Here is a 27,144-nt window from a genome sequence, read left to right as displayed (position 1 = left end):
TGAGCCAGAAAGAAAGAAAGAAAGAAAGAAAGAAAGAAAGAAATGAGCCAGAAAGAAAGAAAGAAAGAAAGAAAGAAAGAAATGAGCCAGAAAAGAAAGAAAGAAAGAAAGGAGCCAGAAAAGAAAGAAAGAAAGAAAGAAAGAAAGAAAGAAAGAAAGAAAGAAAGAAAGAAAGAAATGAGCCAGAAAAGAAAGAAAGAAAGAAATAAATAAATGAGCCAGAAAGAAAGAAAGAAAGAAAGAAAGAAAGAAAGAAATGAGCCAGAAATGAAAGAAAGAAAGAAAGAAAGAAAGAAAGAAAGAAAGAAAGAAATGAGCCAGAAAAGAAAGAAAGAAAGAAAGGAGCCAGAAAAGAAAGAAAGAAAGAAAGAAAGAAAGAAAGAAAGAAATGAGCCAGAAAAGAAAGAAAGAAAGAAATGAGCCAGAAAGAAAGAAAGAAAGAAAGAAATGAGCCAGAAAGAAAGAAAGAAAGAAAGAAATGAGCCAGAAAAGAAAGAAAGAAAGGAGCCAGAAAAGAAAGAAAGAAAGAAAGAAAGAAAGAAAGAAAGAAAGAAAGAAAGAAATGAGCCAGAAAAGAAAGAAAGAAAGAAAGAAATGAGCCAGAAAGAAAGAAAGAAAGAAATGAGCCAGAAATGAAAGAAAGAAAGAAATGAGCCAGAAAAGAAAGAAAGAAAGAAAGAAAGAAAGAAAGAAAGAAAGAAAGAAAGAAAGAAAGAAAGAAAGAAAGAAAGAAAGAAAGAAAGAAAGAAAGAAAGAAAGAAAGAAAGAAAGAAAGAAAGAAAGAAAGAAAGAAAGAAAGAAAGAAAGAAAGAAAGAAAGAAAAATTCCTGTTGATGACGTTTTTGTGTAACAAACATGGCGGATCTGAGAGCGAGATAGATTTATAGTTAAAAAGATGGAGTTGAATTGGTATTTTTTTTATCGTCATTTTTATCGTTATCGGGATAAATGCCAGAAATTATCCTGATAAATTTTTTTAGTCCATACCGCCCATCTCTACTACTGATGTGAAAAATGTTAACTTTGTCTCACTAAATGTCATCTTGGCACCAAGGTTATATCAGAGCCTTTATTGGTCCAAGATGAGGGAATAAAGTCAGCTTCCCATGAGGTGTTTTCATCTGGCAGTGACTTGTCGCACGACATCGGGAAATGCCATAAAAGCTGCTGTAACACATTGTTGTCAAAGAAATACTGAGGAAAGGTCTGTTGTCACAGAGGCCATCTCTACAGCTGACAGAAGAGGGAGCAGAATGGAGGCTTGCACCACGTGAGAACCGTCCCGGCAGCCTTTTCCCTGAGAACGGCATCAACAGTCAACCCCTTCTGTACTCATCCTCTGCTGCTGACGCCAGCTTTCCTCCTCACTCCACCATCTCTCCTGAATCCTGACCAACACTGTCACGCTGAGCCATTCTTCACATTTTCCACTCTGTCACTCATTTGACCCCATCCTGCTCGCTCTCTCACAGACACAAACACACAAGGCTCAACTCTTGGACGGAGATTAGAGACCTGAGTCATTGAATAACATCACCTTGCATTTACGGCTCCCGCTCGCCTTGATGCTGCTGCTGCACGATGGAAGTTATGGATCAAGCACTGTAATATATCCTCATAATTGACAAACCTCTCCAACTTCCTCAAGGCTCTGGTGAGCCTATTAAAACAGAGCGCTGCATTTTCCATTTAACTACAGAGGGAGAGGGGCCAGTTACAGGTCCAGCATCATATGGCTCAATATTGTTTGAGAAGTATTAGAGCTCCCTAAATCAATACCTGCAGCCAGAGAAAGCAAACAGAGCCAAAATATTTTAACAACATCCAACTAATTTGATCTATCTTTACTATCCAAAGTAAAGAAACAATTTTTTAAATGTAATTGATGCCTTGTTAGGGTATAGATTGTACAAAGCAATAGTGCATATGATGGAGGGAATGCTCAGATCTCTGGATATTGACTTTCCTAAACTAACAGCTCAAAACCTAAAAAACTCAGCTGACAATAAAACTGCATCCTTTCATTTGAAATGGTAATTGTTCAACCACTTTTATTTAATTGTCTACTCCGAACGCATTCAAATATGAACAAGCAACTCATCATTTTATACATCTTTGATCTCACACTTTTTGCCAGGAACTGTACCCCACTTCAGCTTGATGTATTAAAACACAGAATTACTCTCTAAAAGGTACACAAAGGGTAATATATACTTTCACAATATAGTCATAAAAGGAGGGTTAGAAGACGCCCTCCTTTAGTTGCAACACAAGAAATATTTTATATATTTGGGTGTTTCAGTTTGTTTTGTTTAATGCCCAACGTTTGGTGTGTTTCAGGTTTGAACCACATGCAGATGCTTGTCTCTCTGACCAGTTCCCACGGCAACAGGAGTTGAAGGAGGAGGTCAAGAGGCAAAGGGTTGGTGTGGGACTCAGGTCAGGCATTTACCATCCAGGCAGGGTGTAAAGAAAAAGATGCTACTGAAATGAATCTCAAGTGGCATCTGTTATTTTAAGAGGTTAAAAATAAAATGCGTCCCTGAAGGCGGCAGCTTTGATTTTGAATACTCATTAAAAATATTTTGAAATCACTTTCTAAAGAACACCGATACATTACTTTAGTCTTATGAGAATAAATTCAGAAGACACAAGCAAACAAATGTCTGTTTTTATCTTCTTCTTTCTTCTTCAGCATAACATGATTATTTTTAGACTTTAATTCAGATGACATTAGGGGATAGATTTAGACTGTAAATCTGTATGTGAATTTGGAGCAAACTGAGGATAAAAACGTCTCTTTTGTGGCTCACTAATTTGCAACAATATCATCAGACACACAAGGAGAGATTTACTGCAGCGGGCACATTGAGTTGTAGCCGCAGAGATGCAGCCAGAGCTCAACACGACCGGCAGCTCTGAGCAGCTTTCTGTTGTCTGTTAGCTGTGTAGTGCACCGTACCATTGCTCATGCACGTCTCTTTTTTGTTCTTTACGCCTAATACCAATATATGTTAAGCTGCTCTACATTAAGTGAAAGAAAACAAACAAACAAGCAAAAACACACAACTTGAGAAAAAAAGAAATAGCTAAATCAAGTAGAAGCAGACAATACAGGTAAAAGAAGTCATTTTACACTGCATAGTTTATATTATTATAATATAGAATTATAATAAAAAACGACCAATTTCCTTCACAGGACAAGTTAACAAGCTTTTAAGTCTTATATCAATAGCCGGAGTAGCACTATACAAAACATTGTGCAGTTCAATGAGGGTTTATTGCTGTAATAATTCTTCCTGGTCACACGGGTCATTTTAAGAGCATTTTCAGGCTAAGGGGTTAGATTTACTATCACTCTGCGTCAGGTGCAAACTGCTTTGTCATTAAAAACATCACTGTCAGCATTTACATCAGAGGCGCAGTGGTCCGTTGGTGCAGGAGACACAGGGATCCTTGGCCCTGAGGCATATGTTGTTTTTTTTTATATGGACACACCATGACTTGCATCAGAGTGATAGCGTCTACAGTTTGCCAGCCTTTAAAGGCAGTAATACGACGCTGCCTGCTGAGTTGTGTGCTCATGAAGGATATTTAAGCATAATGAATCAATCTCGGCTTCGGCCCAGTTTCATGGTGCGCGCTGATTTAATACTGACAACTGTGCAAGACTTTCTCTGTCAAATCGTGGTCTGGACTATAAGTTTCTATCTATTATTTTTCCATCCATTGCTGTATATTTTTAACTACACCAGAGTCGTGCAGCACAAGTTTTTCACCCTTTCTGCAGCCCGTCGGCTCATTCATCCTCGCTCACTCAGGCCTGCGTATATTGCAAGGTTGATCAGCTCAAACATCCGCAGCAGCATGGATTACTAAACATCTGTTTGGTAAATACTGTGTTCAATATCTGCTTAATGTGGCATGTAATGTTTAAATATAATAAATGGATACAATCTTGAAACTATTTCTTTCCTCAGTGGAGAATGGGACATGTCCGGGACATAAAATCTAAAAGTTTAGAGCGCTGTCAAGAACACAGAGGGAATATCGGGGAGGCGGCGTTTCGCAGTTACACGGCTACAGGAACTTGCGCCAGATCCCAATGACTTTCTCTTCAGATTTCAAACAACATGCAGCAAATGTAAAAGAGGAGGGAGAGTGTGGCCACTACTAACATCTGAAAGCGTTAATAAGTGGATCTGCACTCCAGATTCTGAACCATCAATGTTTCTGTCTAAGTTGTGTACTGACTTCAGGTGTCGAGGGGGTACGCATGGAGCTGACGCCTTGCTGGTGAGAGGAAGCCTCTCTAGAAGCTTACAGAAATCCAAATATTTATGCATGTTAAAGGGAAAGTTCGGTTTTTTACAACTTGGACCTTATTTCTGACATTTTCTATGGTTGTATACTCACCCAGGCAAGTTTGGTGTCATTTGGAGTCCTTCGGAAGATATTAGGGGTTTTTTTGCGAGCCGCTTCTCCATATAACGGTAGTGAACGGGGCACCGCGGGACACAGACGATGCAGCGTCTAAATAACACATGATTGCCGCGAAACTCTTCATTTCTTTTATGAATCACTAGATCTGCTTCCAGGACCTGTTGTCTTCATCTGGGGCTGTGTGTGTAAAAAAAAAACCCTAATATCTTCCGAAGGACTCCAAATGACACCAAACTTGCCTGGGTGAGTATACAACCATAAAAAATGCCAGAAATAAGGTCCAGGTTGTAAAAAACCGAACTTTCCCTTTAAGACAAAATGTGACTGATGACTCTAAATTGTCCATAGATTTAATGGCTAGTTTGCTTGTCTTTTTGTGTCAGTTCCATCATGGACGGCCCACCCGTCCAAAGCGAAGCTTCTCTCTCCAAGCGTTAGCGGGAACGGGCTCCGGCCTCTGTCGACCTCCAACAGAATAAAGCGGGTGTAGAAAACAGACAGATTTAAGCAATGACTCCTTATTTCCATACAGCCTTTCATATTATCCTTCACGCGAAAAGGGAGGATGCTAATAAATTTTGGTGGATGTTGGAAATAAATTAATTGAAACGCGTTTGATGTTTTCACATAAACATCATAAGCACAGCTTAAAGAAAAAACAAAAAAAAGACTTTCATCTCAAAAAGGGTTTTCATGAACAATGAAACCCAGCTGCCTATTAGAGAGAATCTCGCTGTGCAAAAAAACAGAAATGCCTTGAAGACTAAGACAACCCATCTAACTCAAAAAGATCTGTTATTGCAGCATGAGTGCGATAAGAATCAAGCTATTCACTGAGACGCAAGTAACGGGCTGTTGTCATACCTGTACATCAAAGTGTCATAGATCTGTTAGAGCCTTATCTGCTCATTAACAAATACCCAGAGATCAGAGACCGAAATAATGAGCGTGGCAGTCTGGCATTAAGCTGGTTTAACGGCATTAAAATGTTACAATATCTCAGGTTTTCTGCTCTTCTCCTTCAAAAAAAAAAATCACACATAAAAGCTCATTTTCTAATCTCAGATGACACTTTCGTTTTTCCCAGAATGCTCCTCTTCATAATGGGCTACAGTGGTGAACAATGACTTGGATTCGCTAAAGCATCCTCATCTCTTTTGTCTGCAAAGTGATGGATGAACAAAAGTGGAGGTGAAGCCAATGGTTTGGAGGCAGGATGAGGAGATGAGAGAACCGATGGAGCAGAAAGAAAAGGAAACCAGAGAACAAAGAAGATGTTATAGATGTGGGGTTGGAATGTAGAAAAGGTAGCAGAGAACAGAGGAGGAGAATAAAGAGATGGATAAAAACCAGACAAATGGGGGAAGGGGGGAAGTGGAAATGCTACGCTACACAAGTATAAACAGAGGGAAGGTTTGGACAGAAGGCATGTGATGAGTTAAGTTTCAAATGCCAAAGAATAACAGTGTTGGGGGGGGAAAAAAAAGGATGTCTCACTTCTGCCCGAGCTCAGAAGGATAACACTGCAGTAAAATCTGCCCGACTAATAGTTTTGCTGCCAGCAAGACAAAGTGGTCAAGAAATGTGTCTTAACTCCCTCTGCAACCATCCTCAACCTCAAGCCCTTCAACTCTCCAAACTCTGGTCCTGGGAGCTGGCCAGTTACTTTGCACTTGTGCGGAGTTTGCACTTACCGAGGTAACACAAAAAGACAGAGTGGATAAAAAAAAAAAAAAAAAAAAAATCTTGAGAAAATTAAGTTATACTGCTGTCCACCTGCCAGCTGCTGCAGTGCAGCAGCAGGCTCTGATACAACCTTCTGATGATGTAATGCAGTGACCGTCCTCCGCCGGGGAGTTTTGACTCAACCACAGTCACTCTCCGAACAAGTGTGTGAGTAAATTTCATGCTTATGTAAGTGCGTACTGATGTATGAGTGAACACAAGAAGTGCTACAGAGCAGAGATGAATATGGCTGAGGTCACGAGGCATTCTTATGTGAAGCTGGGCTATTATCAACCTTACAATCTCTACTGTTAATGTTTCAGACAAGCTATGAAATGAGACAGCCCTGTATACAGTATAGCCATATTTTCTAAGACTGTCTGAAAATCTGTGCCAGTGAGTGCATTTCAGCCCCCTCCTCTCCCTCAGCATTTGTCAGCAGCTTACAGTTGCTTACAACTCCTTCATCGTCACCAAAACACACGCATCAAGGGTAGCTTACATGCTGATTAAACTAAAAACTGAAGCAGCTTGTGTAATCGCATGCAGTTATTCACAAAGTCTTTCTGGATTACTTACCTGCTTATACCCAGCAGACTACAGAAAGCTCATTACAAACCACGTTTCTAAAAAAGGATGGAAAGTTTTTTTTAAAATGCTACAGAAACTTGTAAGTGTGAAAAGTTTAAAATGAAGCTTTTTCCACCTTTGTTTTTTTTTTCTTTCCCAGTTCTCTGAACATTTCACAAGCTGTCCTTGGGGTGAACTTGCTGGAACATCAACTCTCTGGAAAATTGGCAAATGTTGTAGATCTTTTCCACCCATGACGGATCTTTCTCACTGCTGAATAGTGGATTCCAAATTGTTTGGAAATATCCTTATAATACTTCCCAAATTGATAAGCAACATTTGCTTCTCATAAATCACTGATGATGTCTTTCCACCTACTCAAACTTGTCTCTCATTTCTCAATTTGACTGTAGAGGTAATTACATGGTATTTGGTATCAATGAAAAGAAAAATCAGTTTTTCTTCACTTCTCTCTTAAATACTTTTAAATATGTTGCTGAGGTCAAATTCTAAGTTGGTTTAAATTTTGGAAATACAGTTGGAAATCATCTTCTTTGTATTTGTTTCTGTTTAAAAAAAAAAGAATTAAATTGTAGATTTAAGGTTTTGTTGCATTTTAATTACCTTCGTAAGATTGTTTTGGAAATAGGGTTGGGATTAGTTTCAGACATTAGAAATGTCATATCAGAGGCCACTTCATTAGAAACACACAAATAACATAGCACACTCCAACTTGAAGACGATGCTCAGGTATTTTACTAAAGGAAAGCTCAGTAAGTTTATTATTTTACATGGATAAGAGATATTAGAAGCAGAGAGATCATCCAGTCCAGTGTGATATTAGTGACTGATTCCAAATAAACGATTGGCCAAGACATCTTAGCCGATTCACAGTCAGCAGTAGACAGAGACACACACCTGCAATTCCCACACCCTAACATGGCGCAGTATTCTTCTTCAAGACAGAATATTTCATGTCAGGCATCACACCGCTACAACAAACTGCACATCTGTGAAACCCCCTTTTGCCTGCTCAGCACAAACTAGATTGATGGCCGTAGCACACCAGGACAGACTTTGAGGGATAGCTCATGTGCTTCTTCATCAGATGACCTCGACCATAATGTGGGTGCGACACTAACCGATACATGCACTGCACAGTCACCAATCAGACAGAGTTTTTCAAAAGGAAAAACAGTTTCCATGTGAACCCCACTTCATTTTTTTTTCTTTGGTCAGCCTTTAGACGTCAGACATTTCTGACTCATTTCCACATCCACACAACCACCTACAGGTTATTATCGCTCATTTCCGCAACACTTTTTGCCTTAAATTGATTTTCTAACATGAATCATCTTTGGTGACAACATTAATTTATAACAAATTAATAATAACATAAAAAGAGCTTGGGATATTGCACTTTAGTCTGACTCATGGAAATGAGGAGCATGCATTAAACGGGGTTGCTGAGATGGGACTTTTATAACCCACTTCGTGCTGTCAGACACAGTCAGGTCTTATCAGAGGAAGCGTCTGGCTGCATTAACGCAAACTGTCACTGTGCCAGACTACAGTGGTCAGCTTTGATCAGCAGGAACCTAGACGTGGTGTGAGAGCGTTGAGAGAGAGCATTAAAACATTTCATTCACTCTGCGCTGTGATGGATTTACCAGGCACAACTTCACCTTAAGTATGTTCTACTTTCTCAAGCATTTTTTTTTTTTTAATCATTAGGCCCAGACCATTTTCCCTGTAGAATCACAAGTGTAATCACATTTGTGCTGTGTGCAGACCTCCAGTTTAACAAAACGAAACACATTTTTCAGTATTAATTGCTCGTTTTAAAAGCTCGGTTATTTTACTGCTGTGTCACGTTGTTGTTCAGGGGCCAACAACACTGACAACAATAACTATAAAAATAACGATAACGACGCGAGCATCCATACTGTGACTGATGACATTCTGTAAACAGTGTAGCCAAGCACTCGCTGCACGCTCTAGCGGCACACTGCCCCCCAAACGGGGTTTGAGGATTCTTCAAGGGTGGGAGCATCTGCCGCTCATAGTAATGTCAGAGGTTTCCTATCTAAATTCAAATGTACTCATTCCAGCGCCGTCGGCTGCTAAAACTGTCCAAAGAAACCTTGGAGTACGGTAATTTTTTGACCAAGTTTTGTCCAGTTTATCTAAATATGGTTTATGCATGAGAATCAAATAAAGTAAAGTACATTTATTGGCTTGTTGCAAAAGGAAGAACTTCAATTTTATGGCATAAAGAGCCCTTTAAAACAAAGCTCTGTCTAATCTTAAATGTCTCACGTCTGGCATCATCAGAGCAAACTATTTGCTCTGATGATGCCAATGTACTTGTTTTTCCTGGAATTTCCAGGTTTAGAAAGAAGGCAGAAGCTTTCAGCTCTTCACCTGTGGAGCCAGCTTCCAGTCGAAGTAAGATATAACTCTGAATTTATCTTTGAAATAGATTATATGTCCTGCTTCTAATGCATTACTGTACCCAGACACTTGTGTTCTTCTCCTTTGTCATTTTTTACCTTTCTTCCTTTCATTTTATCCATTTATTGCTATTCTTTCTAATTTTCTTTAATAGTGTTGTCAATATTTTAAAATGTCAAAAAGAAAACCCAGTTCCACCTGTATTTGAAAATAAATTTATAAATAAAGCCTAGCTGAGTAAAGTTGAGGTGAGTCATTTTGAGAGCCGTCTTTTTCTTGAGAACAAATTTGATTTTAGTCAACACCAGCTTAATAAGATGCTTTAAAAAACAAAAGAAAGGAGTCAAAAAGAACAACAGTAAATAATCTTCCCGGTCGGTACCAAAGACCGTTTAGAAGTTTTTTATTTGAGATTTCCTGCTTAATGTGATAATTTAAAGTTTATTAAATAGCATCCTATAGAGGTGAGACTGGGAGATGATGAATAAATCCTACAATATCAATCATCTAAATACATTAAGGAAGCGAGAAATAACAAATAGAGCATTTGCAAGTTGTGCGAATCATGCGATACAACAAATAGCTCTTCAAGTTATTACAAATATATTGTTTGGCTTCATGACTGCTGTTAAAACTGTGTTCTGGATTCAACCACTTGTACTGGAACAATAATTACCACCGGCTTTTTATGGTTTATGGTTTGTCTAATATCTTTTGAATGCTCTTGGTGTGGATAGTTTTTCGAGGCTTTAACTGCCAAGTTTGACCACATGTCCAACAAACATCATCAGTCACCAGAACACAAAGCAATTCAATTCGGGGTTTTTTTCTGCTGGGTTGACAAAGGAGGAAAGGGAAGCTGTTGAAATATAAATGATGTGTGTGAAAAAATATGCTTTAAAGACAGTTTGTTTTTTGCTGCACTGATACCATAATAAAAGGTTGTTTTTGGCGCAGTATCACTTCAAAAAGAAGACTTTATGCCCTTGGGGCTTCAACAGCTGGAAGAAATATACATAATTCATATGCAACCATGATGCATAAATAATCATGGATTTTCTGAGAAGGTGTTATTACTCCAGAACATGACGGCCATCTCAAATTTCATTTATATTTTCCACTCATATTACTAGGGTGGAATTGTGAACTGTAAAATCATGCTCTCCACAGTTTGCAGCTTTTCTATTTCGTGGAAGTTTAACTCAAAGGTTCTCAGCTCGACAGCTGCCTGAGGAGGTGCACTTAGCTGAGGGATCACATTAACCATGCATGTAGACAGCAAACAAATGGCATATACAATACTGGACCATTTAAAATGTTTGTTTCACTTCATTAGATCAGGTACAAAGCAATATGAAATAATCTACAAGAACAACAAAACTGTATTTCCTAAACAATTAGTAAAAGTTGCAAGCAATTTTTCAGCCCTTCAGAATCTGAAAAGCTGACAGCAAATGTTTAATATTCTGCAACACTCTTCTGCATCTAATCTGACCATTCACCTGCTGCAAAAAGGCTCCTCCACGGCCTTTTTTCATGTCTTAGTTTCTTTATATGATCTGAGGGCAGACCAAGATGTTTACTTAAGAGACATTTCTTTTCTTTCACTCTCGGACCAAAATATAATATCTGCCTTGTCAACCATGTCTGTACTTGGAATGGACTTTTTAAGAAAAATCACTTTTCCAAATCTCGAAAAATTGTTCCAACACTTTTCAAAGACCTGCAGCGATCCAAGACAAAATGACAGGGTTGCATTAGGTCTGCTTTTTTTGAGTTGGCATCCACTTTGAGAAACCAAATGCGTTCTCCAAAGCTCAAAAAAGGGATTTTTCTTTCATATGTCCAATTAAAGCACGACATCCATTATCGCAATTTTTTTCAATTGTCCTAGTTTCGTTTTCTTTTGAACGTGTTTTTGGACTGACTGCAGTGTTTCTGATGTTTATCTTGTTTTTCCAAGTATAAAACACACAAAGGCAAATATAAAGCATTCAAATCTGATGCACCAGTGACGTGAATCCTAACTGAACACCGAATATAGTAATGGTATGTGAGCAGCTCCTCAAAGAAGCAAAAGTTGATGCATCCTTTCTGCCAGGAGCATCTGGCAATTTTCCTCACCTCCCTGGCTACTGCAAGATGCTCCTCCTGCTAACCAGTCACAAGATCTGGCCCTTCACCAAGAGCCATGATTTAGGAATATTTACAGGTGACACAGAGAAAAGGAGGAGAGGAGAGCACCTGACATTGATATTCTACAAAGCACCCCGGCAGCAAACAATCAAAATAAGTGATATTTCTTGTATGCCAGGAGCTTGTCTCCTGCCTTGTCGCAGTAATTCCTCCTGTCTTTTTTATCACTCCAGCGTGTGACTTTGCAGTTAAAACACAAGTACACAGAGAAAGTCTAACATGCAGCACTGGACACTGACATGTCTGCTAATTATGGTTATAAGAAAGAAAAGAAAAGATTTTTAGGGTACAATAACAGGCTGATAACTATATTCTATTATATTATATAATATTATTATATAATTTTTATTTGAATGAGGCAACAATTGCATTAAGTAATTTTTGCAAGGAAAACTATGGGTTGTATAATACACTGGTAAATAAAAAACATATTTAGTTATGGGTTGGAGCATGCAGGAATATCCACCCTTCTTTTTAATGCACTCAAGACACACACAAACTAAAACTTACAAATTAAACTGGGGAAAAGGGAAAGAGGGAAAGAGGGAAAGAAAGAAAGAAAGAAAGAGGGAAAGAAAGAAAGAAAGAGGGAAAGAAAGAAAGAAAGAAAGAAAGAAAGAAAGAAAGAAAGAAAGAAAGAAAGAAAGAAAGAAAGAAAGAAAGAAAGAAAGAAAGAAAGAAAGAAAGAAAGAAAGAAAGAAAGAAAGAAAGAAAGAAAACAAGGGGAAAAAAACAATAAAAAACAAAATCACTCTAGTTATGTCAAATGTGGAGCATAATGGGTGTTCACCGCCCTGCATGCTCCACCCCCTTTTTATTTTTGTACCTAAATGCATTAAATCGAGAAGGTGAAAAAGAAGAAAGAAAGAAAAGAAAAGGAAAAATGTGTCAATGTTTGTACATATGTATATATATATTTTTTTTTATATTTTTGATATTCTCTGGTGTGTGAGCCGGCCTCTGGAGGGGCTTGACTGGCTGCTATACATACACACATACACATACATGGTACAAAAATGTACCATATGTAAATGGTACTTTAATGTCATCGATATGCACCCCAGACATTTAAATATACTCACAGGCCTACATGCATCCCACACAGATTTCACACACTACACACACCGAACACAAAATATACAACTGGACAGGGAATGGTCCTCCCCTTCTCTTTCTGTCCTTTTCTGTTCATATATATACTTGTTTGTCCTACGTTAAAGTGTCTATCTTTATATTCCAACACAACACTCACTCACATACAATACAACACATCACGCAGTCACCAAGCTGCACCCATCACTGTCTTTGTGTTCTCTTTCCCGCTCTCTCGTGTCCCACTCTCATTGATTTTGATCCTCTTTGACAAAAACAGGTCCTTTTTCGCGTTCTCTTAGGGATCAATAAAACATGGTGAGGGCTGGTGAAGGGAACACACTCCCACACAGACCCATGCACAAAAAAATCATAAAAAATGTATTGCAATTGTGTGCAATTAACTTGTCAAAAAGGGGGAGAAATAGCTATAAGAGGTGAATTGATATAATAGCAATATCTAATGAAACACATTTTCTTGAATGCTTTTCACTATAACTGCGAAGGTCTAATATTTTTCTAATCTTCTCAGTACTAACCAATACACCTTGAATATCAAATAAGCAAACTTAGAGATAAAATAGTTTTCTCTGCTAATACCAAGGTATGCAGTCATTCAACATATACTGTATTGCAGCACAGCTGCAGCTGATCACAAATATTTTCTCGATATAAGGGGTAATTTAACCTTTAAATGTCAGAAAACAGTGAAAAAATATCCATTACATCTTCCATTGGTCCTGGACGATGGCCAGTCCACGCTGATATACTGACTCTGTCATTAAAATCCACCACAGCCCCAACAGCAGCTGCGTTTCGACACAGCAAAGCTTTGCGTTAACATCAAGGCAGTAACATGCTGAATATAACACGATCAAGAATGCTCATTATCAAATATGCTCATGTTTGGCGTAATATAACATGTTATTCTGTATATCAAGTTAGTTTACACAAAAAACAATTAAGACTGATGGGTCTTACCCTGCCTGTTTCACATACACAGCAGTACTTGTTTATTTTACTTTTAAATTGGCCTTTGGGAGATAAATAGCGTTGTGTCATGAAATGAAGTGACTTTTTAGACTTTTGTGTGTGCATTCAGGGTTTGGGAAGATCTTTTCACAGTGTAGTTTACACTGGAATAATAATGACCGTCTTAACACTGAGATGCTTTTGATTAAGCCGTCCCATTTAAGCTTGAGTAAACTGCCAAGCATCACGGTCCAACTGTAGGATGAAAGTGAGTTTTTCTTCCTTTTTTATAATAGTAAAATAATGTGACCAAACAGATTTCTTGTCTTTCCTCTTTCACCAAGACTCATTATGGAAGCTCTTAGCCGGGTTCACTGAAATGTAGTATGGTTAAAGCTCTGTGTTCAGTCAAAAGATATGTAAACGTCACCATACGGATCTGTAGAGCAACAGCACTGCATTTGTTCTAGCAGGCCTGCTCTGTCCAGCTTCAACATGACAGCAGACTTTTATTTGGTTAGATGCTACGCTAAAGAGCAAGTATGCATCTGAGCTCTCATTTGCCTTGTTAATGTCTTATGTGCTGTACACAGCGGTCATAAGGCTCTCAGTTTTGAGAATCAATGAGGAAATCTGATGGAGGGACTCGGGTCATAGAGGAACTAATTTTTCACAATCAAAAAACCATTCAAACTGCAAAAATTGCACTGATTTTTGCCAAATTGTCTATTTTTGGTTTTGGATGAGACAGTTACACGTACTGGGTCTGTGGGACACGACTGTCATTGGTAACTTCGGTAACACAGTGATGGATCACAACCCAGGACCATCCTAGCGGTAAATGTCAATGTAAAAGGGTGTGTAGCGCCACCTAGCGCCGCGGAGTCGAACACACCTCACTCAATAATTGAATTATCTTCATGTATACTCGGATTTCCTGGAAACTCCCTAATCCTTTGTTTGATGCCAATAGCTTGATTTAGATGTGAATGTAACTGTTATCTACAAGAGGGTAAAATCTAATACTTCATGAAAATATAATTTAACTGAACCCAGAGTTTTACTGGTTAAAATTATGCAAAAGCTGCACCGACCCGAGCAAGCAACATTTTTAGAAGAGCGAGTTAACAGAGAGTGAGGATCTTTCAAGAGAGGGCTTGGTTTCCAAAGACATGGGATCATGCAATAAATCTAAGAAGGAGATGGAGGATAGTTTGCCGCTGTGATGATGCCTCCTTCCTCTTTGACAGCAGCAGGCTGATGGGATGAGGCACACAGCAAGCTCTGATCTGAGTGACCTCCCAGACAAGCCTGATAAGAAAGCACCGCGAGCAGCTTTAAAGCTGCTTCCTTGATGAAAACACAAGATATACACTTTGGAAGTTAAAAGTGGTGACTTGCTGGATTAGAAGTTAAAAGGAGACCTGTGGATATGTTTCTGCTGCCAAAGCCAGAGGCTGCCAGGAGCAGCACAGCCCGTTTCATCACTGTGATGCAAATCCCCCCTCCCCCAAAAAATGAAAAACCCCTCCCCCGAAAAAATCAAGCAAAGTACGGCAAATCTGAAATCCAGGTCACACTTGCACTGAACAACAGCCCGACTGACGGATACTGATTTTATAAAAAAAAAACATTTTTTGTTTTAGAACTATAATCAACTGCATTTATTACCTTAACCCTTGTGCGGTCAAGGGAGGGTGAAGGGAGAAAAGAAGGAATGAAGGAAGGGAAAAGAGATGGAAGGAAGGAAAGAAGGAAGTAAGTAGGAAAGGGAGTAAGGAAGGGAGAAAAGATGGAAGGAAGGAAAGAAGGAAGTGAGGAAGAAAGGAGAAAAGAAGGAAAGAAGGAATGAAGTAGGAAAGGGAGTAAGGAAGTGAGAAAAGATGGAAGGGAGGAAAGAAGGGATGAAAGATGGAAGGAAGGGGGAAAGGAGAAAAGAAGGAAAGAAGGAAGGAAGTAGGAAAGGGAGTAAGGAAGGGAGAAAAGATGGAAGGAAGGGAGAAAGGAGAAAAGAAGGAAAGAAGGAAGGAAGTAGGAAAGGGAGTAAGGAAGGGAGGAAAGATGGAAGGAAGGGAGAAAGGAGAAAAGAAGGAAAGAAGGAAGGAAGTAGGAAAGGGAGTAAGTAAGGGAGAAAAGATGGAAGGGAGGAAAGAAGGGATGAAAGATGGAAGGAAGGGAGAAAGGAGAAAAGAAGGAAAGAAGGAAGGAAGTAGGAAAGGGAGTAAGGAAGGGAGGAAAGATGGAAGGAAGGGAGAAAGGAGAAAAGAAGGAAAGAAGGAAGTAGGAAAGGGAGTAAGGAAGGGAGGAAAGATGGAAGGAAGGGAGAAAGGAGAAAAGAAGGAAAGAAGGAAGTAGGAAAGGGAGTAAGGAAGGGAGAAAAGATGGAAGGAAGGGAGAAAGGAGAAAAGAAGGAAGGAAGTAGGAAAGGGAGTAAGGAAGGGAGGAAAGATGGAAGGAAGGGAGAAAGGAGAAAAGAAGGAAAGAAGGAAGTAGGAAAGGGAGTAAGGAAGGGAGAAAAGATGTAAGGAAAGAAAGAAGGGAGAAAATATGGATGGAAGAGAGAAAGGAAGGAAAGAAGGGAGAAAAGGAAAGAAGGGAGGGAGGAAGGAAGGAATGGAGAAAATAAGGAAAGAAGGAAGGAAAAGCAAAGAAGGTAATAAAGGAACGAATGACAAAAGGGAGGTAGGAAGAAAAAGGAGTAAAGGAGGGTAAAAAAGGAGGAAAAGAGGAAAGGAAGAAGGAAGGAGAGAGCAGGAGGAAAGAAGGATAGAAGAATTGGGTCATTTTGACCCAAAGACAGCACAAGGGTTAATCAATAATGAAGGACAGCAGAGGGTGAGATTGGCTGATATCGGTGCCCTTACCCAGAGCCCATTAATCCGTGTATCTCTCAATTTAAGCAGGATGGTTCAGATATCGTTCATTTTTTCTGAAAGTCAACTAGTGTGCATACTTTCTAGAGTGATATTTTGCTGTTTTTGTCTGTTTGATACCGCTGATTGATTATCTTTGTCTTATTTATGATATTTTGATTTGGATCAAGTCATATAAATTAATCTATTTGCGTAAAAGTAGTAATAAAATAAGACAGTGTTTCACACATGTTAAGTGCATTGTGTTTTCCACTAGTCAAACTTTTGATTCACCTTGTGGAAGACAACATTACTTTCCACATTGTCCACCTTATCGTCAACAGCAGACATGTGTAGATTGCTCTATAATTACAATAAGTAGACCTTGAGGCCCTTAATGGGAAAATCCGCCTCAACAATTCTGAAGCTCATACCAGTGATTTATTTCCTCCCTGCAATATGTCACTTTCCATCAGGAAAACGTTCCACCTCTCCCTCTGTTCCTCTTCACTCCTCACCTCTGGCAGCCCCTCCCTGCTCCAGATCTCTTTCCTGTGGACATCCAAGTGGAATTTAACCAGCTGGTTGAAGCCATAACGGACCCCCTGACTGGGACGATACCTTAGCCCTGCCTCGGCTCAATACCCCTCGGATTGAACTGGAGATGCTCTCTGAGTAATTACACTCACTATGTAAAGCATTAGGAGGAAAACTATTTTAATCACTGTGTCATGTGTTTATCTTTAGCTCACATGCTTGAGGACATGGTTGGAATGTGACCATAACATTGCTGAGTGTCTGCAGAACTTCACATGCAGTCATGTGAAAAAGAAGAGTTTTCTGCATCATCTGGTTATCATCAGGCCATAGAAGTAAATTCATATCCTAAGTATAACTGTTAAAAGGTGGTTCTATAAGCTACCGAAACATGGGGTACACTCAGCTTTTTACTAATTACTGACTCTGTGTAATATGTCTCGTCTTTTGTTCATTTGAAGGAGGTTGCTGGATCGATCACCAGCATTGTCACATATGAAAACTGTTCTTGGTCTGGATACCAAACCCCACTTTGCCTCTATTTCCTCAGCCACTCCTACTGTTGGTCTTAAGACTGGATAAATCCGAAATAAACTCTTATTTATTAAGAGGATGTGCCATCTAACTCCTACATAATAGAAAATAAAACAATCAGACTTCACGCAGATCCAGCTGTAACCGCTTCAATCTTGCTTCTTTTCTAGCTGTTTTCTCGTATTCTTTCATGCAGGGGAAATCTGGAGCGTTCGGGCCCCAGTCTCGGCTCATTTTGATTTCTTCTGATGCAGGTGGGATTTCACAGTCAGAACTGATACATACACAACCTGACCTTTCACACGTATATACTGTAGCAGGAATCCTTTTAGCAGCTTCCTCCCACAGACCACCAAAACAGTTCCCACGCACACTTAACACCATACTAAGCAACATTGTAGCAACAAAAAAAAAAAAACTAAGGCACAGCACACTTCAAGAAACATCTGCTATACATGCTCAGCAAGCTTTACAGATACCGTGGAAACCCTGACCACAACCACCGTTGCTTGTCAACTCAACATGTAACACATGTTGAGTTCTTTGTATTCTGCTGCTTTCACTGTAATTAGTCGGAGGGCGCACTTAGCTGGAGGAAATGGTCTAGAAGAGAGGAGGTTCTCATGCCTTCTGCAACCAAAACAAACAAAGCCTCACTCTGGCAACGCAGCAACCAAGGGCAACTGATAGCGAGTTATCTCTGCACTCAGGCATGGGACATCTCACAACAATGAGCCCTGTGTAACTGGAATGACCCTCTGCAACACCACAAACACGTGTGGCACAGATGCAAAAAATAACCACACGTATATACTCTTTTTATACAGAATGATTTTAGATTTTTTCAAGTGAAATTAAAGATTCCTTTTGATGCATGGTTGAAAGCTTTTTTTCCTTCTCTTAGTCAGGAGGACACAGGGCTGCCAACACAATGCAGACCAGCTGGTCACACTTTTGCATTCAAAATGGGTAAATATTGAAAACGTAAGTGCTTAAAAGGCAAACAACAGAATCAATACCAGCTGTTCAGCATCCATCAGATAGGCCACAAATGTTGGTGAGTGATAGAAGTGGCAGATAAACCGTTGTGTTTTGCTAAAGGAGTGGCTACAGTGAAAGGGAATCCGTCCACAGCAGTGTTTGGACGTTCAAATGTGCATCTTGGGAGGAGAGCAGATCGATCTTTGTTGGCCAACAGCCAAACGTCTCCTTGCCTTCAGCCAGATATTACCCAATGTGTAACTGTAGTGATGTAATCCATGCTCCGTGTCTCCGAATGCCAAGTACAGACAGATGTGTTTCAGCTACCGGCCAAAGAGAGGGAGGCCCTGTTGCCGTCTCTGTGGTGAAAGTATCGTCACGATGCTCCGATTACAGGGACCAGACTATAAACTACAGCTGCTGTCTCATTAGTCAGAGTAAAGGTTTGCCTGGTTACCACCCACAAGAGAAACCTCCCAAAGCCACAGGAGAGCAGGGTACACTTATGCAGGCTGTAAGGACACAAGCACACAAACCCACACAGAGCACCGTCTCACACACACACAAGCAGGTCAACTCACTCACATCTGCAGATGCAAGGACACGGCCAGCACACACATACACGGTGGCGAGCAAATCTCTACCAGCTCTTACTAAAAACAGCCCCACAGGGCAAGATCACAAGGTCTGCAACAAAATGGGGTTACCCCTCAGGGACACTCCATAAGCCTGTAATACGCCAAGTGGTTGCAGCTGACCCACTAGACTACGAATATAGCAAATACTAACATGAAACAGCTGCATCACAATATAATTTAGAGCATGTTTACTGAGGCCTTTTGCACCAGCAGCGGTGTAACAGCCTCATGAAAGCCAAGAAACTAGTCCACATGGGAGTTTCGGTCAATCAGTGCCAATGATTCGGCCACGGCTTTCCCATATTTAGGGAGAACGATGAGAGTCCAGTGGATGAACAACGTGCAGACAGAGAAGGCAGCAAGCCTCCAGACTTCATTCTGTCAGGTCCCACTTTGACAGGTTCATTCCACCCGAGGGGGGAAGGCACCCACCCTCACCCTACTGAGAGTCTCAGTGAGGAGTGATAAACATCAGGCCTAGCTCCTGCACTAAATGGTACGAGCTGAAAAACTGCTCAGCAGCTCATCTCACAGCCTTTCAACCTCAGAAACATATCCTGCTCTACATTATGGTCTACAAGGCAGTAAAAAAAGAAAAGGCGTTGAGAAACATAGCCAGTCAGCTCCTTATTGTATTCAATAGCTCACTGGGACACATTCAACATTAGATAACATTTTCTTAAAAAAGGGAGGGAAAGAAAATCCACCAATGTAAATTGCTGTGGTTCCTACATGTCCTCGTTACAAAAAGTCCCTTCAGTGTGGTGTAGATTCTTCAAATGAGTCCATGAGCCTTTTTCTTGCCCTCATGGTCTACACATGTGCTTTTGAAGGATTTTCAATTCGCCAGTATATCTTTCAATACTTTTTCAAAGTTGTTTTTTGACTAATATTCATGTTTGAGTCATACATTACAGAATTTAGACAATTTACAACATTTTTAGAAACACCAACCACATTGCTTACATCAGTGATGCTGCAAATTTAGATGAGCAATTTGTGACATTTTAAAAGTTATTTTTTTCCCCTGAAACCCAACAATGATCAAATGACACAACCTCCAAAGACTAGGCATTTGAGCCGTCTTCTTTTCTTTCTGTATTTGGTACATGAATCACTGCAAGTTAATAAAAGGTGGCCTAGTGTGGATCCCGGTCCTGTAAGGTCCCTCTGTGTGCTGAACCTGGCAATGCTCTGATGTTACATAACGCATCAAAACACAGTGAGAGCCTGGCCTCTAACTTAAAACTGTGAATGGTTTTAGTCTTTGTGCTTCAGCTCATCAAATAAACTTTTTCATTCACTGTGGAAATGATCTCTTCATCCCCTAAAGCCTGAATCGATCCAAATTATGGCCAAAGATTTGATTTCCCAAAGGCTGAATTTAGCAGATGTTCCAGCCTCAGCCATTTCTGCACTTTTTAACATTGGGGCAACAGGAAGGTTAATCCACATGCACACTGAAAGAGCCTAAGTGAAGCACAAACAAAACATCTGGTCATCTTTAAAAAGGTAGCCGTCATCAGGCAAAATGACTGTGAACCTAAGAGAGGCCGTAAACGGTAGATTTTCTTTCACTTAAGTACCACGGGGGACGGTTAAAAGCATTTACTGATATCATATTTAGGCCAGAGATTTAAATCAAACCCTCAGTCAAGATAATGTTGGTCTCATGCTGTGTCATAGAAACCAAATAAAACATAAAAGTGAGGAAAACCATCCAATTTTTGCAATTTTTAACGAGCGTGATATCTTTTTTTCACATGTGTAATGACACACTCGTTGAGCACAGTGATGTGATGAGCTCCTCACTCACTGTGACCTTTGCCAAGGTCAAGGTATGTCTTATCTTCTGAAGATTCTCCCATATGAATATATTTTCACTACGCCGATGTTTTCTGTGTATTTAAGGTGTTGTGTTTGCTGCAGTACCTCTCTGCTGTAACTCATTTACATGAGTCTTAAAGCAAAGGGGACCCTCAGGACTCTCCTTAATTCCCTTCGATGTTTCATGGGATTTGTGTAGCAACCGCATCACGGGTGGCTCCATTGTAAATACTGTAGGTCCCGTTCAGAAAATACGACCTCTACGCTTTCATTGACCCCCACAGCTGACACATACGTGCCCTCAAAACAGCAAGATCTGAGGCCTCTTACCTGTGTCTTGTCGAAACTGGTGCATGGACTGCAGGTCGATGATGTAAGGGGAGAGCTGGGCATCCACCTGCCCCAGAACTACACTTCCCCGGGCATCCCCTTTGAGCACATTCTCAATATGGTGACAAACTGCAGCGCTGTACGGCCTCCAGCGCCCGTGTTCATTCAGCCACTCCCAGACCACCACCCTGGCCAGGTTCTGAGGGGGGTACCCCACCCCGTTCATGGGCACCAGCAACCCCGACCCTGGTCGTGCCATCTCCTTCGCTGGTTGTGTCCCGTGCTAGAACACCACTGCAGCCCTGTCAGTCAACACTGACACACTGGAACATTTTCATCAGCCCCCAAACAGAAAAAAAAAAAAAAAAAAAAAGCTTGAATCAGCGATTAGTAGTTTAGTTCTCAGTTATGTCATGCTTCTTTCAAGCAAACAGCTCAGCCGGAGTCGTCCTCTGCAGGTGCTTTCCGACTGATGCCACTTTGATCAGCCAGGAGGAGGCAGCTTCTGTCCTCTGTCTTGTGTTTGAAGTGGCAGATGCTGTTGGTGATGATGAAAATTGCAGCTGTAGGAGTCCTCGTCCTACACAGCCGGCCACAGCAGATCTGCGGCAGGTAGACAAAAGACAAGCAGCACAGACACACTGGTGAACAAATGCTGTGGTTAATCCGTGAGTATATTCAGGTACAGTGGCAGCAGAGATGGCACAAATCTTTGAAAACTGTACAGCAGTGATACCTGTCATCAGAATGTGTGCAGGGGCAGAGTAAAAAGATGCTACTAAAGCAGACCCACACAGATTACCATCAGATATTTTACACTGAAAGATGTGATCTGATGCAGAAAATGCAATAGATGCTGTCGCTTCAATTAAGTGACAATAACATTCCGCGAAAATGTTCCCATTTTGGTAGATTTTTTCCATTTATGTTTTGAATTCATCCTAGAAATACAGACCTGTAGGCAGCAGTTGTGGTGCCACACGGCTGACAGGTAGAGGCTGCATCTTCTTCCAAGCTCCCGACGAAATTAGGTTGCCAAATGATGAGGGAAGAAAAAAAAAAGAAAAAAAGGAAACGAAGAGCGAGTCTCGCAACGCACCTGCGTTTTCACATCTGTGATTTGTACGTCTCCCTCTTCTGGAAACTACAACCTTTTCCCTTTAAACGCCGAGGTTGTGGTATTTGTTTCAAAAGGACCACTACGCCGTGTTGTATGTGTCCTCGGATCTGGGATCAGCTTGTTGGTCCGCGGTGTGAAGAGAGTGAGAGAGAGAGCGCACTGAGCCGCTCCGCCGCAGACGCGCACTTTCCTCCGACACTGGGGGAAAAACACAAAAACACACACGATCACCTTAGAAACGAGCCCGGGCTGCCCGAGATTGAATGTTCAAGCACACCTGTATGCATAGCCACGAAATTGAGCCAATATGTCAAACCACAAAAACAGAAAGTTACTATATTTCCGGTATCCGGTTTCAAAATAAAGTCCCAACAAAAGGAGAAGAAACGTAGATAAATATGGCATGAAGTGCGTTTGGACACTCGCCACACGAAATCGCATTTATAAAGAACAAAAACTCAAAAAAAAAATTTTTGAGAAATTCTTCCCTTGGTTTATTCTTTCTTTCTCTTCAGGAAGACGCTACAGAGTCATCAGGTCCAAACAGTACTCGAGTTGTAAAAAAAAATCAGGGGGATGGTGGATGTTATCATATGGGACAGATAATAGTGCTGATTACAAATAATATAATATATTACAAATAATAGCACTGACCAAAACACCTGCAGAAATACTGCAGGAATGACATAGCAGCAGTTAAATGCAGCCTTCTGTAAGCTTTAAATATCCACTGGGCTTACATCAAATACATCAAAACACAGCAATAAAAAACAGTTTTCTGAACTTATCAATATGACGCTGTCCTTCACAGGATAAGTAAAATGGATCACTGCAAAAACTCAAAATCTTAACAAGAATATTTGTCTTATTTCTAGTTAAAATGTCGTATTTTAGTAAAGTAGATTTTCACTTGAAATAAGTAGAAAAATCTGCCAGTGGAACAAGATTTTTTTGCTTGTAATGAGAAGATAAATCTTGTCCCACTGGCAGATTTTCCTACTTATTTCAAGTGAAAATTTACTTGAAACAGGTGAAAATTGTCAAATAAGTTATTTTTCTGGTGTTATTTTTCTGGTGATGACTAAATGTTGAAATAGCAGTAAAACCACATTCATTGATGAAATGACATAAGGGATGGAAAGGGGGATGGCAGTTTTACAGGGGGGATGATTTTGACTGTTTTTATTTCGGGGGGGGGGGATGCCATCCCCCCTCATCCCCCCTCAACTCGAGTACTGGGTCTAAAACTAATAGACTGAAAAACAGCTTTTTCCCCAAAGCCATAATCGAATGTCTTCATTACTGTTTTTTACCGTGCAATACTTTTTTCCCGGACTATCTGTGCAATATTCCACCACATGTGGAATATGTTATTATCTGTAGATCGGATCTCAGATCTAGGCCTTGATTTCACTATTCAAATGAACCTTAACCTTTTTATATTTTTACATTATTTATATCTGTTTGCACTGTCTTGCACTGGGGAGGTGATGCTGCTTTTAATCGCACTGTACCCATGTATAATGTAATAAAAGTATTCTATTCTATTCTATTCTATTCTATTCTATTCTATTTTATTCTACTCTACTCTATTCTATTCTATTCTATTCTATTCCACTCTATTCTATTCTATTCTATTCTATTCTATTCTATTCTATTCTATTCTATTCTATTCTTCCAGAAAAGCATCGGTCTTTGTTTTTTGCCACTGAACTGTAAACAACACGCTGCTTCAGATCATCGCAGACAAGAGAATAGAGTAAACCTGTATATCAGCCAGCTGCAAGGAGACACACTTTAATGATAGCCTGCGGGGCTGTGTGTGGGTCCTTGACACATATAAACATCAGTGACATATGAGAGTTGAAGGTAGGTTGGCAAAGATAAATACATTTACAAGACCTGTAAAGAGAAAATTAGCTTTTGAGGCAAGGATGAAAAAAATAATGAACAAAAAAATGGCACTTGTAATAGCCATCACCAGATTAAGATGCATTTCTCTTAAGAAAATTGGTAACATTACCTTTCGAGAACAATGTAAAATGCGTGTCTGTGTTAGCACTCGATGACACCTGTACCCATGAAGGCAATGATGTAGCTCTTTTTTTTTAACTAAGAAAAAAAAAGAGTTACCCAGGATACAACGCTTATGTCCATTATAGTATGATTTCAGTTGCTTGTCTAAAGCACTAATTGACTTGTGGATGTATACAGTACTATGTAAACTCAATTCATTGCCAAGTAGAGTAAAACAAGTATTCTTCAGTGTATTGATGTGTTTTCTTTGGCTTAGTAGGTTAGAATAAGCCCACAAAAGAGTGTCACACTTTGTTACAGGTTTTAGAAATCATTTCATTGATAAAGGATATGAATTTGACATTGATCTCTCACATATCATTGAAATTATAATTTGACTTATATGGATATATATATGGATAACACATCAAAGGGGAAGCCGGTATAAAGGATCTTAGGTGTTACACCACGATGTTCCAACGTGATGCACCAGGGCATTGAAATACTTTGCAACACATCCTTGTGAGACCCATGAGATCCAAATCCCAGGAGAATCTTGTGTATCTGATGGCCAGGTCAAGTAATCCTGTAGATCTGTGAACCACGCTACACGGAGAGCACTGTTGGACTTAATGGTCAAAAATCTGCCTAAATATTCAAACGAGCTGAGATGTGAAGACTTGAAAGGCCATAACAAATCAAGCTCATCAAAGTGCAGCCCATAGGTTGTGAGCAATTCATTCAAACTACACTAACTACAAGCACTGAAGGAAAAAGATGTTCTGAGGACATGTTATGAAAGAAAAAAGTTTGCAAAAACTTAGTTAGCTTCAGACTGTATATTTGATTGTCTCAAGTGACGACCAAATTAAAACTCAAACGTAACATAATGCCGTCACTTTGCTTGGAGCCTAATGTCTCTGAGAAGAAGTCTAGTGAGGAATTGGGTTTTGCAGGGCACTTTGATGTCACACAGATCAAACTTATTTAGCTCCCCCATCGCTACCTCCCCCAACTTCACACCAATCTGCATTCTCTGTACCTTGAAAGTGGCACTGTAAAGTTGTGAGGCCAATTTAAAATAGACACATCCTGCAAGGGGGAGGGGTGATTTGGAGGGCAACATTTAATTCTAGCCTTAAGCCCTGTTTAAGAGCAGCTGTGTTTAACAGACCTGTAAATAATGACTGTAAAGAAAGCTGTTTACTGTGTCTCTGCAGTAGTTTGACCAACGCGCGTCACAGACATTTCATTAAAAACTTCAAGAAAGTTTCACATACATTCGGTCTAAATGAGACATGTTAGTTATGTCACCCATCTGTATCATCTGTAACACCCTTTATAACCTAAATACAACAGCAAAGTCATATGCAGCCAAAATAGATATTCTTGAGGCAGTAGTATAGCTCCCTGGTCTTATGTAATAGCACTAAGTCACTGGTAGTTGTTTCAGTTGCAGCAGTTTCCCTCAAAACTCTGGTGGAGCTTTAACTAAGTGTAGAATGTATTCAAATCAGCTATCCATTAAAATAATACTATTATGTTGTCATACCTGGATCTCTTTATTCTACAGATTGTATATGTTTGTGCAACAACATCATCTGTAGTCCTATAGACATGTGTCTAACCTGGCATAAAAAGTGTAATAATTAACTACTGCTTTATCATCAACTAGGAACAATGATATAGTCTAGGTTACTGTATTATGTTCTGTTCTGTGGAAGTAAGGCCCTGTTAAAGTCAAATATGTATTATGTAAAAAAGGCAATGTGACCTGAGTGTTAGAGAAATGTGTCCAATTTATTTTGCCATTAAAATAAATAACTTAATTTTAACTTGTATAAATGACATTGCTTTTGTCCTTGGTGAAGATAAATCTCTTTGTTAAAAAAAAATCCTGTGTCCCAGTCCACAATGCGAGACCAGAGGGTTTTAACGTTGGTCTCCGTGAAGTCTGACCCATTGGAGATGTATGCACAGTACTCGAATTGAGGGGGGATGAGGGGGGATGGCATCCCTCCTGAAATAAAAGTGGTTAAAATCATCCCCCCTGTAAAACTGCCATCCCTCCTTTCCATCCCTTATGTAATTTCATCAATGAATGTGGTTTTACTGCTATTTCAACATTTAGAGTCATCACCAGAGAAATAACACCAGAAAAATAACTTATTTGACAATTTTCACCTGTTTCAAGTACATTTTCCCTTGAAATAAGTAGGAAAATCTGCCAGTGGGACAAGATTTATCTTCTTATTACAAGCAAAAAAATCTTGTTCCACTGGCAGATTTTTCTACTTATTTTAAGTGAAAATCTACTTGAAACAGGTGAAAATTGTTGTTTTTTCCAGTGATGAGTGTTGTTTTAAGTGTAATGAGATTTTTTTTTTACGAAAATGAGACATTTTAACTAGAAATAAGACAAATATTCTTGTTAAGATTTTGAGTTTTTGCAGTGATCCATTTTACTTATCCTGTGAAGGACAGAGTCATATTGATAAGTTCAGAAAACTGTTTTTATTGTTGTGTTTTGATGTATTTGATGTAAGCCCAGTGGATATTTAAAGCTTACAGAAGGCTGCATTTAACTGCTGCTATGTCATTCCTGCAGTATTTCTGCAGGTGTTTTGGTCAGTGCTATTATTTGTAATATATTATATTATTTGTAATCAGCACAAATTATCTGACCCCATATGATAAAATCCACCATCCCCCCTGATTTTATTTTACAACTCGAGTACTGTGTATGCAGATAATCAAACTCTCTTTTTTTCCTTCTTTTATTCTTGCATAAATCTTTCAGACAGGATTTGGTACACTACAAACTGTCTATAAATCTATAAACCAAGCAGGGCTCTCA

General features: G+C 39.7%; 1 protein-coding gene across 4 annotated transcripts in view; it reads right to left on the bottom strand.

The window, feature by feature from the left end:
- dtx1 (deltex 1, E3 ubiquitin ligase) overlaps positions 1 to 22,592 on the bottom strand; it is a 54,037-nt gene extending 31,445 nt beyond the window's left edge. For 2 of the 4 annotated variants that reach the window (XM_061730799.1, XM_061730802.1), the window contains exons 1-3: positions 22,549 to 22,592; positions 22,107 to 22,469; positions 21,152 to 21,754 (exon numbers count right to left, since the gene is read on the bottom strand). In XM_061730799.1, coding sequence (XP_061586783.1) covers positions 21,152 to 21,410 — 259 coding nt within the window. In that variant the 5' untranslated portion in view covers positions 21,411 to 21,754; positions 22,107 to 22,469; positions 22,549 to 22,592. The other 2 variants (XM_061730801.1, XM_061730800.1) reach the window with 2 other exon arrangements.
- Between the last annotated feature and the right edge of the window lie 4,552 nt (positions 22,593 to 27,144).

This window comes from Cololabis saira, chromosome 9 (genome assembly GCF_033807715.1).
Source record: "Cololabis saira isolate AMF1-May2022 chromosome 9, fColSai1.1, whole genome shotgun sequence".
In the NCBI taxonomy this organism is placed as follows: Eukaryota; Metazoa; Chordata; class Actinopteri; order Beloniformes; family Belonidae; genus Cololabis; species Cololabis saira.
Note: the sequence above shows the minus strand (reverse complement) of the source record. Positions and strands in the feature narration are given on the sequence as shown.